Source organism: Salvelinus fontinalis, chromosome 14 (assembly GCF_029448725.1).
Source record: "Salvelinus fontinalis isolate EN_2023a chromosome 14, ASM2944872v1, whole genome shotgun sequence".
In the NCBI taxonomy this organism is placed as follows: domain Eukaryota; kingdom Metazoa; phylum Chordata; class Actinopteri; order Salmoniformes; family Salmonidae; genus Salvelinus; species Salvelinus fontinalis.
In genome coordinates, this window is record NC_074678.1 from 36,091,276 (window position 1) to 36,108,248 (window position 16,973).

The 16,973-nt window shown below is 44.1% G+C and overlaps 1 protein-coding gene across 1 annotated transcript in view; it reads left to right on the forward strand.

Annotated features, from left to right (window-relative positions):
* ror1 (receptor tyrosine kinase-like orphan receptor 1) overlaps positions 1-4,811 on the forward strand; it is a 115,066-nt gene extending 110,255 nt beyond the window's left edge. Inside the window, exon 13 of the mRNA XM_055861579.1 lies at positions 740-4,811. Coding sequence (XP_055717554.1) covers positions 740-1,673 — 934 coding nt within the window. The 3' untranslated portion in view covers positions 1,674-4,811. The remainder of the gene's footprint in view (positions 1-739) is intronic.
* The last annotated feature ends 12,162 nt before the right edge of the window (positions 4,812-16,973 follow it).

Genomic DNA, 16,973 nt, shown 5'->3' on the forward strand with positions numbered 1-16,973 from the left:
CTAACTCTAGACCTGACCCTAACTCTAGACCTGACCCTAACCCTAGACTTGACCCTAACCCTAGACTTGACCCTAACTCTAAACTTGACCCTAACTCTAGACTTGACCCTAACTCTAGACCTGACCCTAACTCTAGACTTGACCCTAACTCTAGACTTGACCCTAACTCTAAACTTGACCCTAACTCTAGACTTGACCCTAACTCTAAACTTGACCCTAACTCTAGACTTGACCCTAACTCTAGACCTGACCCTAACCCTAGACTTGACCCTAACCCTAGACTTGACCCTAACTCTAAACTTGACCCTAACTCTAGACTTGACCCTAACTCTAGACCTGACCCTAACTCTAGACCTGACCCTAACTCTAGACTTGACCCTAACTCTAGACTTGACCCTAACTCTAGACTTGACCCTAACTCTAGACCTGACCCTAACTCTAGACTTGACCCTAACTCTAGACTTGACCCTAACTCTAGACTTGACCCTAACTCTAGACCTGACTCCAACCCTGTACACCTACTACAGGCATGTTTACATTTTTACATTTGAGTAATTTAGCAACCTTACAGAGCATCTTACAGTCAGTGCATTCAATGCATATTTCCTTATTTAGTTGACTTTTTAGTTTGTCATTGCTGTAATGTTTAGTGTGATTTGATGTTCCTGCTGATTTGTATTAATCTTGCTGATCTTAGTATATAAAGTAAATTCGGGTGTTTTGAAAAATATTATTCCAGGGTCCAGCCCAAGGCTTTACTCCCGATCCGATGGATGCCTCCTGAGTCCATGGCCTATGGGAAGTTCACGTCGGAGTCAGACATCTGGGCGTTTGGCGTGGTGCTGTGGGAGATCTTCAGCTACGGCCTGCAGCCCTACTACGGCTTCAGCAACCAGGAGGTCATGGAGATGGTGAGGAAACGTCAGCTGCTGCCCTGCCCAGAGGACTGCCCCCCCAGGGTCTTCAGCCTGATGACAGAGTGCTGGCAGGAGGGCCCAGCGAGGCGTCCGCGGTTTAAGGATATCCACTGTCGTCTCCGGGCCTGGGAGGGGCTGTCATCCCACGCCAGTTCTAGTACCCCATCAGGAGGCGGGGGCAACGCCACCACCCAGACCACCTCGTTGAGTGCTAGTCCTGTCAGTAACCTCAGCAACCCACGCTACGCCGCCGCTGCAGGCTACCTCTACCCAGCTCAGGGGATACCCGCGCCAGGTCATCCGGGCCACCAAATGGCAGGCTGGACCCCTATGACCCATGGAGCACCCATGGCCCAGAACCAGCACCAACACCAATGCTTCATCCCTGTCAACGGCTACCCCATCCCCCCAGGCTATGCTGCCTTCCCTGCAGCCCACTTCCAGGCCCAGGGCCCCCCCAGGGTGGTGCAACACCTCCCCCCGCCCAAGAGCAGATCTCCCAGCAGTGCTAGCGGCTCCACCAGCACCGGTCATGTGGCCAGCTTGCCGTCCACAGGGTCTAATCACGATGCCAACACGCCACTGCTGTCACACTGCGTGGCGATATCTGCCCTGCCAGGGGGCGGGACCATGCAGGTGTACGGACACATGTCCCAGAAGGCTTTGCAACAGATGGACCCCTCGCAGACGTCTGCACTGCTGGCCGACGCCAACAGACTCATGTACAGCGATTCGATCATCACCGCTGACGTGTAAATACACTACAGACCTTGACTATATAATATCTCATCTGGTTGATGTGATGCTTTGTTTCCTTTTACCTGTTTTGTTTGTTTTTGTAATAAAATTATTATAATTATTTTTTTAACTTTTTACTCTACTTGTAAATCCCGAATGAATGAGATGCAAAGATTTATATTCAATTAACTTTTTTTAATAACAGAGCTAGAAGTCGTGGCCAGCCTCCTATTCTGAAACTTTACCTGCCTGGATAGACTCTTAATGAATCTACTCTACCTGCCTGGATAGACTCTTAATGAATCTACTCTACCTGCCTGGATAGACTCCTAATGAATCTACTCTACCTGGCTGGACAGACTCTTAATGAATCTACTCTACCTGCCTGGATAGACTCTTAATGAATCTACTCTACCTGCCTTGACAGACTCTTAATGAATCTACTCTACCTGCCTGGATAGACTCTTAATGAATCTACTCTACCTGCCTGGATAGACTCTTAATGAATCTACTCTACCTGCCTGGATAGACTCTTAATGAATCTACTCTACCTGCCTGGATAGACTCCTAATGAAGCTACTCTACCTGCCTGGATAGACTCTTAGTAAACTCTGAATCAGGCACTTCTTGATTTTCTGGAGCACTTTAGGGCTGTTCTGCAGTAGGGTGTGGTGTTGTTGGACTGGAGGGGCCATGTTCTGCAGTAGGGTGTGGTGTTGTTGGACTGTTCTGCAGTAGGGTGTGGTGTTGTTGGACTGGAGGGGGCATGTTCTGCAGTAGGGTGTGGTGTTGTTGGACTGGAGGGGGCATGTTCTGCAGTAGGGTGTAGTGTTGTTGGACTGGAGGGGGCATGTTCTGCAGTAGGGTGTGGTGTTGTTGGACTGGAGGGGCCATGTTATGCAGTAGGGTGTGGTGTTGTTGGACTGGAGGGGCCATGTTCTGCAGTAGGGTGTGGTGTTGTTAGACTGGAGGGGCCATGTTCTGCAGTAGGGTGTGGTGTTGTTGGACTGTTCTGCAGTAGGGTGTGGTGTTGTTGGACTGGAGGGGGCATGTTCTGCAGTAGGGTGTGGTGTTGTTGGACTGTTCTGCAGTAGGGTGTGGTGTTGTTGGACTGGAGGGGCCATGTTCTGCAGTAGGGTGTAGTGTTGTTGGACTGGAGGGGGCATGTTCTGCAGTAGGGTGTAGTGTTGTTGGACTGGAGGGGCCATGTTCTGCAGTAGGGTGTGGTGTTGTTGGACTGGAGGGGGAATGTTCTGCAGTAGGGTGTGGTGTTGTTGGACTGGAGGGGGCATGTTCTGCAGTAGGGTGTAGTGTTGTTGGACTGGAGGGGCCATGTTCTGCAGTAGGGTGTGGTGTTGTTGGACTGGAGGGGGAATGTTCTGCAGTAGGGTGTAGTGTTGTTGGACTGGAGGGGGCATGTTCTGCAGTAGGGTGTGGTGTTGGTTGAACTTGATGAGGCCTGCACTGCAGTAGGGTGTGGTGTTGTTGGACTGGATGAGGCCTGTCCTACACAACGCTATGCAATAACATAGCACTCATACCCTCTGCATCACTCTCCACAGTTATGTGCCTCCACAGTTATGTCCCTCCACAGTTACGTGCCTCCACAGTTATGTGTGTCTACTAGACTCTCTTCTCAATACAGGGTTCTATCAATAGATATTTCACTGATATATAGGTACTAGGACTGAATCAGATGATTGTTTAACCAGCCATACTTCTCTCTCCAATCTGTGAGCATGTCTCTCCTCCCCTCTATCACCCTCTTACAATAGATCAGCTATGCAATATGGCTCTTACATTGGCTATGCAGTCTTTGATCTATCCATTTATTGTTGTTTTTATGATATGAAGAAATAGTACTGATACATGTGTGTTCATCACAGCTTCTTTCTCAAAGCAATCAATCTAACAATAATGTCTGACAGTAGGGTGAAGGAATGATAAAATATAGGTATGAATCTGATATCCTTCCACATTTTACCAGACAGCTTACACAAGCAGCTACAATACAGTATATTTCACCTCACTTTAAAGTGTTTGTTGCTATGCAACTACTTAGTACAAAGACTCACTGTTTGCCTGTACAGAAAGAGGACAATCCTCGGTAGCACTTGCCTTCCATGCTTACTTTGGTATAATACACATCTCTTCCATGCTTACTTTGGTATAATACACATCTCTTCCATGCTTACTTTGGTATAATACACATCTCTTCCATGCTTACTTTGGTATAATACACATCTCTTCCATGCTTACTTTGGTATAATACACATCTCTTCCATGCTTACTTTGGTATAATACACATCTCTTCCATGCTTACTTTGGTATAATACACATCTCTTCCATGCTTACTTTGGTATAATACACATCTCTTCCATGCTTACTTTGGTATAATACACATCTCTTCCATGCTTACTTTGCTATAATACACATCTCTTCCATGCTTACTTTGGTATAATACACATCTCTTCCATGCTTACTTTGGTATAATACACATCTCTTCCATGCTTACTTTGGTATAATACACATCTCTTCCATGCTTACTTTGCTATAATACACATCTCTTCCATGCGTACTTTGGTATAATACACATCTCTTCCATGTTAAGCACATCCTTATTTTTTATCAGGGTACAACGTCAGTGAAGTATGATGAGCGTGTTGGGTACTACTATCCTGGACATTTCTAGGATGTGTCAGTTAGTGTCCAGAGGGACTGTCCCTTTAGGTTAAGCTCTTTTTGATTTTTTTATTCCACATATCTTTCTTTCTCTAAAGCAGTTCTACCTACCTAGGTATCTGGAGTTCTATACAGGTATCCTCTGATGTTATATGAATTTAAGTGTGTGTATATATCAGTTCAAAACCACTTAAACACAAGACTGTGAACCTTGGGACTGGCTATTTTGTCTTGGGCAAAATATAATTCTTGTGCTGTTTTTATTTAGTTAAAAAGTTTTATGTTACATCACTTTCTTTTTCTTGGACAGTCTTTTTCAAACAGCATTTTTAGATTACAGTGTATTCATCACAAAGGTTTACGTGCATAATATTGGATTTACCAAGAGGCCTTGTCTTTGTATTTTCTGAAGATTTTTGCACAAATGTTTTGTATGGCAAAATCATTATTAAATAATTACATTGTTTGGTCATATTGGGTTGTATCATTATTTCTGAGAAACACATATATTCGTTTATAAGAATTGTGACATTTGTAGGGCCTGGATTGTATTTTGTTGGGTTGATAGATATTGTCTGATTGGACAATGTTGTGTTGACTATAAAGGTCCACAAGGGGGCACTTAATCTGTATCTCCAGCATTTGTAGCCATAATTCCCAAACTATATCTGCTTCAAAATCAGCGTTGACCACACAATGGTGCAATTCAGCCATTAGTCATAATACAATTTGTCCAGTACTGCTTTGTAAGTCTCAGCTCAAGACACTTGAAAGGCATTTGAGAAACAAGTTAAGTTTGACCATATCATATTAAAAAGGGAATCTTCATATCATTCAACAAACCTGCACCTTGTGGACCTGACAGGTTCTTTACATGGTTTCCTCATACGGTTTCTTATTGTTTTTAACTCAACATCAAAGTTTGTTCAATGATATAAAGATTCCATTCAAATACATCTTACCACAACACACAGTATTGTCTAAACAAATGAACACTTGAACCTTTGGAGAAGTTGGAAGATGTTTTTCATGTCTCATAGACTAGACGTTAGAATAGTAAACGTAAATCCGGGACACTCAAATTACAGTTGTTGTTTTTATCGCTTTGGTACTGTTTTCACAAGTATGTGGTAAAATCTCAGAACTCCTAATAAAAAACTCAAAACAGATCACCAAAAAGGCTGTTTTTTCAAAACTTGAAGCACATTTTCAATTGACTAAGAACGACACACAAAATCACACTTTTTCACCAAACCTAATCATTGTTTCATCTTGAAGTACTTTACCTTTTATATAAAGTAAGACTTTTCATATGATTCTCTTCTCATTTGTTTAAATATATTTGACCATCACTTAACCCAACTGCGCTTAATGGTTAATCACTGAACCGTTTGGTAAACCTATAGCTAAACCTATAACCTATAACCTATAGCTCTTAAACTGCTTTGTCTACCGTATATGGATTTTGATAACTACAGAAATACAATGTGTATTTGTATAGTATAAACATCTAGATGACATGTATGATACAAGACAACCATACATAATGACTACTGGTTATTGCTAATTGATTCACATAGTGGTAACGACAATTGGTCACCATATAAAAGGGTGTGTGTGAACACTTGCAATTTATTTTTACATGGTGCAGATAGACAGCAAGAGAGAGGAAGAAATCAAAGAGCTTGTGGACAAGGGGCCCTTCAGAGAGGTGGGCATCAGAGACGGAGGCACACGGCAGGGAACTGTGTCTAATGAAATGCAGGCCATCGTCGTTGACCATGTGGTAAACAGAGGCCTTACCATGGCAGAGGCTGCCAGATTAGTTCATCCCAACTGTCAATTCGATCATGAGAACATTTCGCCCCAAAAAAATGTAAATCTCCAGGATATGCACTATGCTTTACCATTACGTTTAAAGTAAATTACATATTGTAATTCATGGAAATTCACAAAACATGTTAATCCAGGGCAGAGTACGTAAGGTACAGAGCCGCAGACAGTCTCAGGGTCAGGGCAGGCAGAGGTCAGTTATCCAGGGCAGAGTACGTAAGGTACAGAGCGGCAGACAGTCTCAGGGTCAGGGCAGGCTGAGGTCAGTAATCCAGGGCAGTGTACGTAAGGTACAGAGTGGCAGACAGTCTCAGGGTCAGGGCAGGCAGAGGTCAGTAATCCAGGGCAGAGTACGTAAGGTACAGAGCGGCAGACAGTCTCAGGGTCAGGGCAGGCAGAGGTCAGTAATCCAGGGCAGTGTAAAAGGTACAGAGCGGCAGACAGGCTCAGGGTCAGGGCAGGCAGAGGTCAGTAATCCAGGGCAGAGTACGTAAGGTGCAGAGCAGCAGACAGTCTCAGGGTCAGGGCAGGCAGAGGTCAGTAATCCAGGGCAGTGTAAAAGGTACAGAACAGCGGGCAGACTCAGAACAGGCAGAATGATCAAAACCTGGATAACTAGAAAACGGGCTCAAGAAAACAGGAGTACGAAAAGCATGCTGGTAGGCTTGATGAGACAAGACGAACTGGCAACAGACAAACAGAGAACACAGGTATAAATGCACAGGGGATAATGGGGAAATGGGTGACACATGGAGGGGGGTGGAGACAAGCACAAAGACATGTGAAACCGATCAGGGTGTGACAGTCCTACCCTCAGAATTGACAAGACCCTGTGGCCGTGTGCTGACCGACTAGCAGGAGTGGGCAGTGGTGGAAATGATGAGGGCCAGGAATGACACACGGATGTCAGAAATAAAGCAGGCCATTGAGGAGAACGATGACAGCCTTGCTGATGTGGCATCCATCAGCCTACCAACAATCACCGCCTTTTGAAGAGGCACCAGGTATCTATGAAACACATTTACCTGGTGCCTTTTGAAGAGGCACCAGGTATCTATGAAACACATTTACCTGGTGCCTTTTGAAGAGGCACCAGGTATCTATGAAACACGTTTACCTGGTGCCTTTTGAAGAGGCACCAGGTATCTATGAAACACATTTATGTCACGATTGACCATGGGAGAGAGAGAGAACCAAGGCGCAGCATGTAAAAAAAAACATCTTCTCTTTATTTAGGAGAAAACGAACGAAGCAAAACAAATAGACGACCGTGAAGCTAGAACCGAACGAAATGCAAACATGCAACCTAGACACAGACACAGACTAAGACAATGACTAAATCAATGACCCAACAAACACATGATGCCTATGGCCGCCTAAAATATGGCTCCCAATCAGAGACAAATGAAAGACACCTGTCTCTGATTGAGAAACCACTCAGGCAACCATAGACATACCTAGAAACCCTCACTAAACCATAGACATACCTAGACATACTCACTCAACACAAAACCACAAACACAAAACCCAACAACCCCTTAACCATATAACCACCCAAACACAAACCTTCCCCATGTCACACCCTGACCTAACAAACATAATAAAGGAAACAAAGATAACTAAGGCCAGGGTGTGACATAACCCCCCCCTTAAGGTGCGAACACCGGGCGCACCAACACAAAGTCTAGGGGAGGATCCGGGGTAGGCCTTAATATGGCGGCGGCTCGGGTGCAGGACGTGGCCACCACTCCACCATAGTCGATCTCCGCTTCGGTGTCTCTGGTAGATCCTGGCTGAATGGCGGATTCAGCTGATCCTGGCTGGCGGACCACTCTGGCTGATCATGGCTGGCGGGCGACTCTGGCTGATCATGGCTGGCGGGCGACTCTGGCTGATCATGGCTGGCGGGCGACTCTGGCTGATCATGGCTGGCGGGCGACTCTGGCTGATCATGGCTGGCGGGCGACTCTGGCTGATCATGGCTGGCGGGCGACTCTGGCTGATCATGGCTGGCGGGCGACTCTGGCTGATCATGGCTGGCGGGCGACTCTGGCTGATCATGGCTGGCGGGCGACTCTGGCTGATCATGGCTGGCGGGCGACTCTGGCTCGTGGCAGACGGATGGCTCAGAAGGCGCTGGGCAGACGGATGGCTCAGATGGCGCTGGGCTAACGGATGGCTCAGACGGCGCTGGGTAGACTGGCAGCTCTGACGGCTCGGGGCAGACTGGCAGCTCTGACGGCTCGGGGCAGACTGGCAGCTCTGACGGCTCGGGGCAGACTGGCAGCTCTGACGGCTCGGGGCAGACTGGCAGCTCTGACGGCTCGGGGCAGACTGGCAGCTCTGACGGCTCGGGGCAGACTGGCAGCTCTGACGGCTCGGGGCAGACTGGCAGCTCTGACGCCTCGGGGCAGACTGGCAGCTCTGACGCCTCGGGGCAGACTGGCAGCTCTGGCCGGCTGAGACGCACTATAGGCCTGGTGCGTGGTGCCGGAACTGGTGGTACCGGGCTAGGGACACGCACCTGAAGGCTAGTGCGGGGAGAAGGAACAGGGCATACTGGACCCTGGATACGCACATTAGGCCTAGTGCATGGTGCCGGAACTGGTGGTACCGGGCTGGGGCCACACATCTCAGGGCTAGTGCGGGGAGCAGCAACAGGACACACTGGGCTCTCAAAGCGCACTATAGGCCTAGTGCGTGGTACCGGCACAGGTGGTACCGGGATGAGGACACGCACCTCAGGGCGAGTGCGGGGAGAAGCAACAATGCGAACAGGGCTCTGGAGACACCCTGGAATCCTGGGGCGTGGTGCCGGAACTGGTGGTACCGGGCTGGGGCGGAAAGGTGTTACAGGAGGTGTAGGACTAGGAATGCACACAGGAGGCCTGGTTCGTGGGACTGTCATTCCCAGACGGTTAGCACGCAACTCAGGACGAGCATGGAGAACTGACTCAGGTAACATCACCTCCCGCACGCGCTCTGTCGGTGGATGTCGTGCCTCACGCACCAACACAGTAGGTCCCTCTTTTCACTCTCCTCCAAACTCCTCATTAACTCCTTAACAGTCTCTGTATCCTTCCCATTGCTCACCTCCAGTATCTGCACAACGGGCTCTGGTTCCCTCCTTTCACGCTGCTTGGTCCTGAGTGGTTGGGTCATTCTGTCACGATTGACCATGGGAGAGAGAGAGGACCAAGGCGCAACATGTAAAAAAAACATCTTCTCTTTATTTAGGAGAAAACAAACGAAGCAAAACAACAAATAGACGACCGTGAAGCTAGAACCGAACGAAATGCAAACATGCAACCTAGACATAGACACAGACCTAGACACAGACTAAGACAATGACTAAATCAATGACCCAACAAACACATGATGCCTATGGCCGCCTAAAATATGGCTCCCAATCAGAGACAAATGAAAGACGCCTGTCTCTGATTGAGAAACCACTCAGGCAACCATAGACATACCTAGAAACCCTCACTAAACCATAGACATACCTAGACATACTCACTCAACACAAAACCACAAACACAAAACCCAACAACCCCTTAACCATATAACCACCCAAACACAAACCTTCCCCATGTCACACCCTGACCTAACAAACATAATAAAGGAAACAAAGATAACTAAGGCCAGGGTGTGACAATTTACCTGGTACCTTTTGAAGAGGCACCAGGTATCTATGAAACACATTTACCTGGTGCCTTTTGAAGAGGCACCAGGTATCTATGAAACACATTTACCTGGTACCTTTGGAGAGAAACAACGACCGGGTGAAACAACTGCAGGCCGAGTATGTTCAGGTACAGCACTATATACTGTATTACTGTTACTATTAATGCACATGCTACTTCACAATATCATATTGGAACTATAGTGTCAAAATAACTAACCAAACTATATTTTTAGAGGGTGATGCTGCTTGATGCTGCTATGAACCATCACAGGTATATCTTTGTTGATGAAGCGGATTTCAATCTGGTCAAAACTCGACACCGTGGCTGGAACCTCATCAGCCAACGGGAGACCGTCCAAGTGCCTGGACAACGTGGTGAAACATCTCCATGTGTGCAGCTATCTCTGAAGATGGTATGGAGGACGTAAGTCATTACTTGGATCATACAACACTGCACACCTCATTGTGTTTCTCAGATAAATTGAGCAGGCCTGTCAAGGTGAAGGGGTCACCTATGTCATTGTGTGGGACAGGTCCGGTTCCACCATGCAGAGGTGTTTTAGGCATGGTTTCTGGCCCATTCCCGTTTTGTGACCCTATACCTGCCCACATACACTCCTTTCCTTTTGTTAGCATGGAGGTACGATCGCCATCCCCATGAGCATGCTACCCTCCTTCTGGCCATGGATGAGGCATGTAACGACTTCAATTCAGACATTGGATTCGCCATGCCAAAAGGTTTTCCCACGGTGCGTGAACAATGTGATTCACTGTGATGAATGTCCTCATAGCTATATCTGAAATATGAATGATTGTAGAGGATGTTTTCATTGATCACACCTTTGATTACACAATGGATACATTTGATGGAAATGGTACATTTTCTGTTCATTTTGTTGGGTAATGTAAGTATTGCCAACACGTTGAAACGCGTATCTTGCATTGTTTGCTATTGAATTAACTGGTAGTTAAAATTACTAAATTGAAAAGATATCATTATGTTTTGGTGATAAAACAATTGTTCTCATTACATTTCACAAACGTATATTTTGAATCAATGGTTGTGTGGTGAGAGATTGACAATCCAAATGAATGCACAATGAAAAGATTTGAATGAGACATTACAAGTGTGACAAGTTTGGAGTTTTGTACTGAGCTGTGAAAATGTACCACATACTTGTAAAAATGTACCACATACTTGTTGGACCACATACTTGTAAAAATGTACCACATACTTGTCAAAATGTACCACATACTTGTAAAAATGTACCACATACTTGTTGGACCACATACTTGTTGGACCACATACTTGTTGGACCACATACTTGTTGGACCACATACTTGTGAAAATGTACCACATACTTGTTGGACCACATACTTGTGAAAATGTACCACATACTTGTGAAAACCAAAGCAATAAAACAGACAGTAGTATACAGTTGAAGTCAGAAGTTTACATACACTTAGGTTGGAGTCATTAAAACTCGTTTTTCAACCACTCCACAAATTTCTTGTTAACAAACTATAGTTTTGGCAAGTCGGTTAGGACGTCTACTTTGTGCATGACACAAGTAATTTTTCCAGCAATTGTTTACAGACAGATTATTTCACTTACTGTGTCACAATTCCACTCTGTCAGAAGTTTACATACACTAAGTTGACTGTGCCTTTAAAAAGCTTGGAAAATTCCAGAAAATGATGTCTTGGCTTTAGAAGCTTCTGATAGGCTAATTTACATTATTTGAGTCAATTGGGAGTGTACCTGTGGATGTATTTCAAGGCCTACCTTCAAACTCAGTGCCTCTTTGCTTGACATCATGGGAAAATCAAAAGAAATCAGCCAAGACCTCAGATAAAAAATTGTAGACCTCCACATGTCTGGTTCATCCTTGGGAGCAATTTCCAAATGTCTGAAGGTACCATGTTCATCTGTACAAACAATGGTGGGCAAGTATAAACACCATGGGACCATGCAGCCGTCATACCGCTCAGGAAGGAGACCCGTTCTGTCTCCTAGAGATGAACGTACTTTGGTGCGAAAGTGCAAATCAATCACAGAACAACAGCAACGGCCCTTATGAAGATGCTGGAGGAAACAGGTACAAAAGTATCTATATCCACAGTAAAATGAGTCCTATATCGACATAACCTGAAATGCTGCTCAGCAAGGAAGAAGCCACTGCTCCAAAATTGCCATAAAAAAGCCAGATCACGGTTTGCAACTGCATATGGGGACAAAGATTGTACTTTTTTGGAGAAATATCCTCTGGTCTGATGAAACAAAAATAGAACTGTTTGGCCATAATGACCATCGTTATGTTTGGAGGAAAAAGTGGGAAGCTTGCAAGTCGAAGAACACCATCCCAACCGTGACGCACGGGGGTGGCAGCATCATGTTGTGGGGGTGTTTTGCTGCAGGAGGGACTGGTGCACTTCACAAAATAGATGACATCATGAGGCTGGAAGATTATGTGGATATATTGAAGCAACATCTCAAGACATCAGTCAGGAAGTTAAAGCTTAGTTGAAAATGGGTCTTCCAAATGGACAATGACCCCAAGCATACTTCCAAAGTTGTGGCAAAATGGCTTAAGGACAACAAAGTCAAGGTTTTGGAGTGGCCATCAAAGCCCTGACCTGAAGCCTATAGAAAATGTGTGGGTAGAACTGAAAAGGTGTGTGCCAGCAAGGAGGCCTACAAACCTGACTCACTTACAGCAGCTCTGTCAGGAGGAATGGGCCAAAATTCACCCAACTTATTGTGGGAAGCTTGTAGAATGCTACCCAAAACGTTTGACCCAAGTTCAACAATTTAAAGGCAATGCTACCAAATACTAATTGAGTGTATGTAAACTTCTGACCCAATGGGAATGTGATGAAAGAAACAAAAGCTGAAATAAATCATTCTCTCTACTAATATTCTGACATTCTTAAAATAAAGTGGTGATCCTAACTGACCTAAAACAGGGAATTTTTACTTGGATTAAATGTCATTGAATTGTGAAAAACTAAGTTTAAATGTATTTGGCTAAGGTGTATGTAAACTTCCAACTTCAACTGTATGTTAGGTTTGGTATGATTACATAAGACAGGTTACTTAAAGCAAAAAGCAAAGTGGGGTGGTTGGTCGGGCATATAACGGGAACTTCTAGCAACAAAAAGGCTGAATCTCATCACGGACAACTTTAGCATTTTAGCAACTTTTCAACTATTTGCTACTTTGCAACTGCTTAGCATGTTAGCTAACCCTAATCCTATTAGCTAACATTAACCTTTTAACCTAACTCCTAAACTTAACCCTAACCCCTAGCCTAACTAATGTTAGCCACTTAGCTAGTATTTGTAACATATCATATGTTTTGCAAATTCAAAACATATATGCATTTTAATTCGTAACATATCATAATAATTGGGTTATTGACATCCACAAATTAATATATACCATACAAAATATAACATACTAAATAACATACTCCTATTAAATTGGGTCTCTCAGGTTTACGTACAGAATAATACGAAATACTCTGAGACCAGGTTGGGGTAGTGGGTTGCTGTTCTGTTACTGTACCCTTGCACGCACTGTCCGTGTGTGAATTTGTGTGGTATCTGGGTGCGTGTGAATGTACCTTCAATCCTGGAACCCCTTTTTGCAGAGCCCTCAATAAACACAATCTATTAGAATGTTCCTTTGTAAAAAGGACAGGGTGTATGTGTTTGCCAAGGAAAAGGGAGAGTAATGGTGCACATATGGAGAGATGATTAGATGAACACACTCCTGGCAGGGAGAGCTGGACCTCGTGAGAAGTGTGTGTGTGTGATGTGGGGAATGTTTTTGATCAGGACTATGCCCAGCTTCCAATTCTCCCATTTGGAGAAATCCCAGAATTATCTTTTTGGATTCTGGAATGTTACATGCTCTTGACAAGTTTCTATTTTCTACACCACTTCTCTCTGAAACTAGTTATTTTTCAACAGTACCGCAGAACACTTTGTCCAGTTTGATTGATGTCGTTTTTTTGTTGTATTGTGTGGTCTTGAAGTAAAAATGTACTTGTTTTGTCAGTGATTTTCTGAGGCTCATTATCATCAATTCAAACATGCCATGTGTTCTCTCTAGTTTACAAATGTGTGTGTTAGTGGCACTCATTAAATGAAGACGACCTGAACTGCATTGATCCTGAAGTTGTTATCAGAGTTGGGTTTAATTCCTTCCACTAGTTCAATTCTAATTCAAATCACTCTCACTGTAAGTTCCATTTAATTCAATTCACATTCCAGGTCTGTCTTGAAGAGATAATTACATTTCTCTCAAATCCAATGTTAGGTCAATTCCAAGAATTCAGTACCCAATTCAATATTTCCCTCAACCATTTCACACATTAAATTAGACTTCAATTTCCTCAGGCTTTCAGGCTGATCATGTCACTGTTCAGACAACCTAGCTATACCGGAAATATAGAAATACAAGTTGAAATTATTTAAAACAAATCCTGCAATCCGTTATTGACACTAAGTGTATTAATTCAATTAACTGTGAAATGTACAAATATTGAATTCCAATGAAATTCCAAAGATTACTTATTTACAATTCCAATTCACTTCAAATTCATATAGTCCAAACAGTCTAATTCCAATTCACTTCAAATTCATATCGTCCAAACAGTCTAATTCCAATTCACTTCAAATTCATATCGTCCAAACAGTCTAATTCCAATTCACTTCAAATTCATATCGTCCAAACAGTCTAATTCCAGTTCAATTCCAATTCCATAACTGGAAGTTTTTTGAAATTCAAATTGAATTCAACATAACTTCTCCACTTCATGAATTAATTCAATAATTTAATTGGAATTTCAACCCTGGTTGTTATAGCCCATCATGTATGTAGCCTCTTTTCTCCAGCCCAGTCTCAGAGCAGGAGACAGGATCACACACTGGGTTTGCAGCAGGCCAGCTAGCTGGGTCTGAATGGGGACACACAGACACACTGACCTAACTACACACACAGACACACCTACGCATGTATGCACGCACGCACGTGCACACATCAGAAATTAAATATAGATGTGGCCTTAAATGTTTATGTGCCCCCCAGTGCACGACATGTCAGTTCGTCTGCATTCCTCAACCCCTCTGAGTCTCCTCTCATACGCATCTGCTCTGCAGGAGAGAGGGAGAAGGGGAGAGACAGAAAGCGGTAGAAAACAGATAGAGGAGAGGGAAAGAGACAGAAAAAGGTAGAAAACAGATAGAGGAGAGGGAAAGATACAGAAAGAGGTAGAAAACAGATAGAGGAGAGGGAAAGATACATAAAGAGGTAGAAAACAGATAGAGGAGAGGGAAAGATACAGAAAGAGATATAAAACAGATAGAGGGAAAGAGACATAAAGAGGTAGAACACAGTTAGAGGAGAGGGAAAGAGACAGAAAGAGGTAGAAAACAGATAGAGGAGAGGGAAAGAGACAGAAAGAGGTAGAAAACAGATAGAGGGGAAAGATACATAAAGGGGTAGAAAACAGATAGAGGAGAGGGAAAGAGACAGAAAGAGATAGAAAACAGATAGAGGAGAGGGAAAGAGATGGAAAGAGGTAGAACACATATAGAGGAGAGGGAAAGAGACAGAAAGGGAACGAGACAGAAAGAGGTAGAAAACAGATAGAGGGAAAGAGGCAGAAAGAGATAGAAAACAGATAGAGGAGAGGGAAAGATACAGAAAGAGGTAGAACACAGATAGAGGAGAGGGTAAGAGACAGAAAGAGGTAGAACACAGATAGAGGAGAGGGAAAGATACAGAAAAAGGTATGACACAGATAGAGGAGAGGGAAAGAGGTAGAAAACAGATAGGGGAGAGGGAAAGAGACGGATATAGGTAGAACACATATAGAGGAGAGGGAAAGAGACAGAAAGAGGTAGAAAACAGATAGAGGGAAAGAGGCAGAAAGAGATAGAAAACAGATAGAGGAGAGGGAAAGATACAGAAAGAGGTAGAACACAGATAGGGGAGAGGGAAAGAGACAGAAAGAGGTAGAAAACAGATAGAGGAGAGGGAAAGAGACAGAAAGAGGTAGAAAACAGATAGAGGAGAGGGAAAGATACAGAAAGAGGTAGAACACAGATAGAGGAGAGGGAAAGAGACAGAAAGAGGTAGAAAACAGATAGAGGAAAGAGACAGAAAGAGGTAGAACACAGATAGGGGAGAGGGAAAGAGACAGAAAGAGGTAGAAAACAGATAGAGGAGAGGGAAAGAGACAGAAAGAGGTAGAAAACAGATAGAGGAGAGGGAAAGAGACAGAAAGAGGTAGAAAACAGATAGAGGGAAAGAGACAGAAAGAGGTAGAAATAGATAGAGGAGAGGGGAAGAGATGGATATAGGTAGAACACATATAGAGGAGAGGGAAAGAGACAGAAAGGGGTAGAAAACAGATAGAGGGAAAGAGACAGAAAGAGGTAGAAAACAGATAGAGGAGAGGGAAAGAGACAGAAAGAGGTAGAAAACAGATAGAGGAGAGGGAAAGAGACAGAAAGAGGTAGAAAACAGATAGAGGGAAAGTGACAGAAAGAGGTAGACCACAGATAGAGGAGAGGGAAAGATACAGAAAGAGATAGAAAACAGATAGAGGAGAGGGAAAGATACATAAAGAGGTAGAAAACAGATAGAGGAGAGGGAAAGATACAGAAAGAGGTAGAACACAGATAGAGTAGAGGGAAAGTGACAGAAAGAGGTAGAAACAGATAGAGGAGGGGGAAAGATACAGAAAGAGGTATAACACAGATAGAGGAGAGGGAAAGATACAGAAAGAGGTAGAAAACAGATAGAGGAGAGGGAAAGAGACAGAAAGAGGTAGAAAACAGATAGAGGAGAGGGAAAGATACAGAAAGAGGTAGAACACAGATAGAGGAGAGGGAAAGAGACAGAAAGAGGTAGAAAACAGATAGAGGAGAGGGAAAGAGACAGAAAGAGGTAGAAAACAGATAGAGGAGAGGGAAAGATACAGAAAGAGGTAGAACACAGATAGAGGAGAGGGAAAGAGACAGAAAGAGGTAGAAAACAGATAGAGGAAAGAGACAGAAAGAGGTAGACCACAGATAGAGGAGAGGGAAAGATACAGAAAGAGATA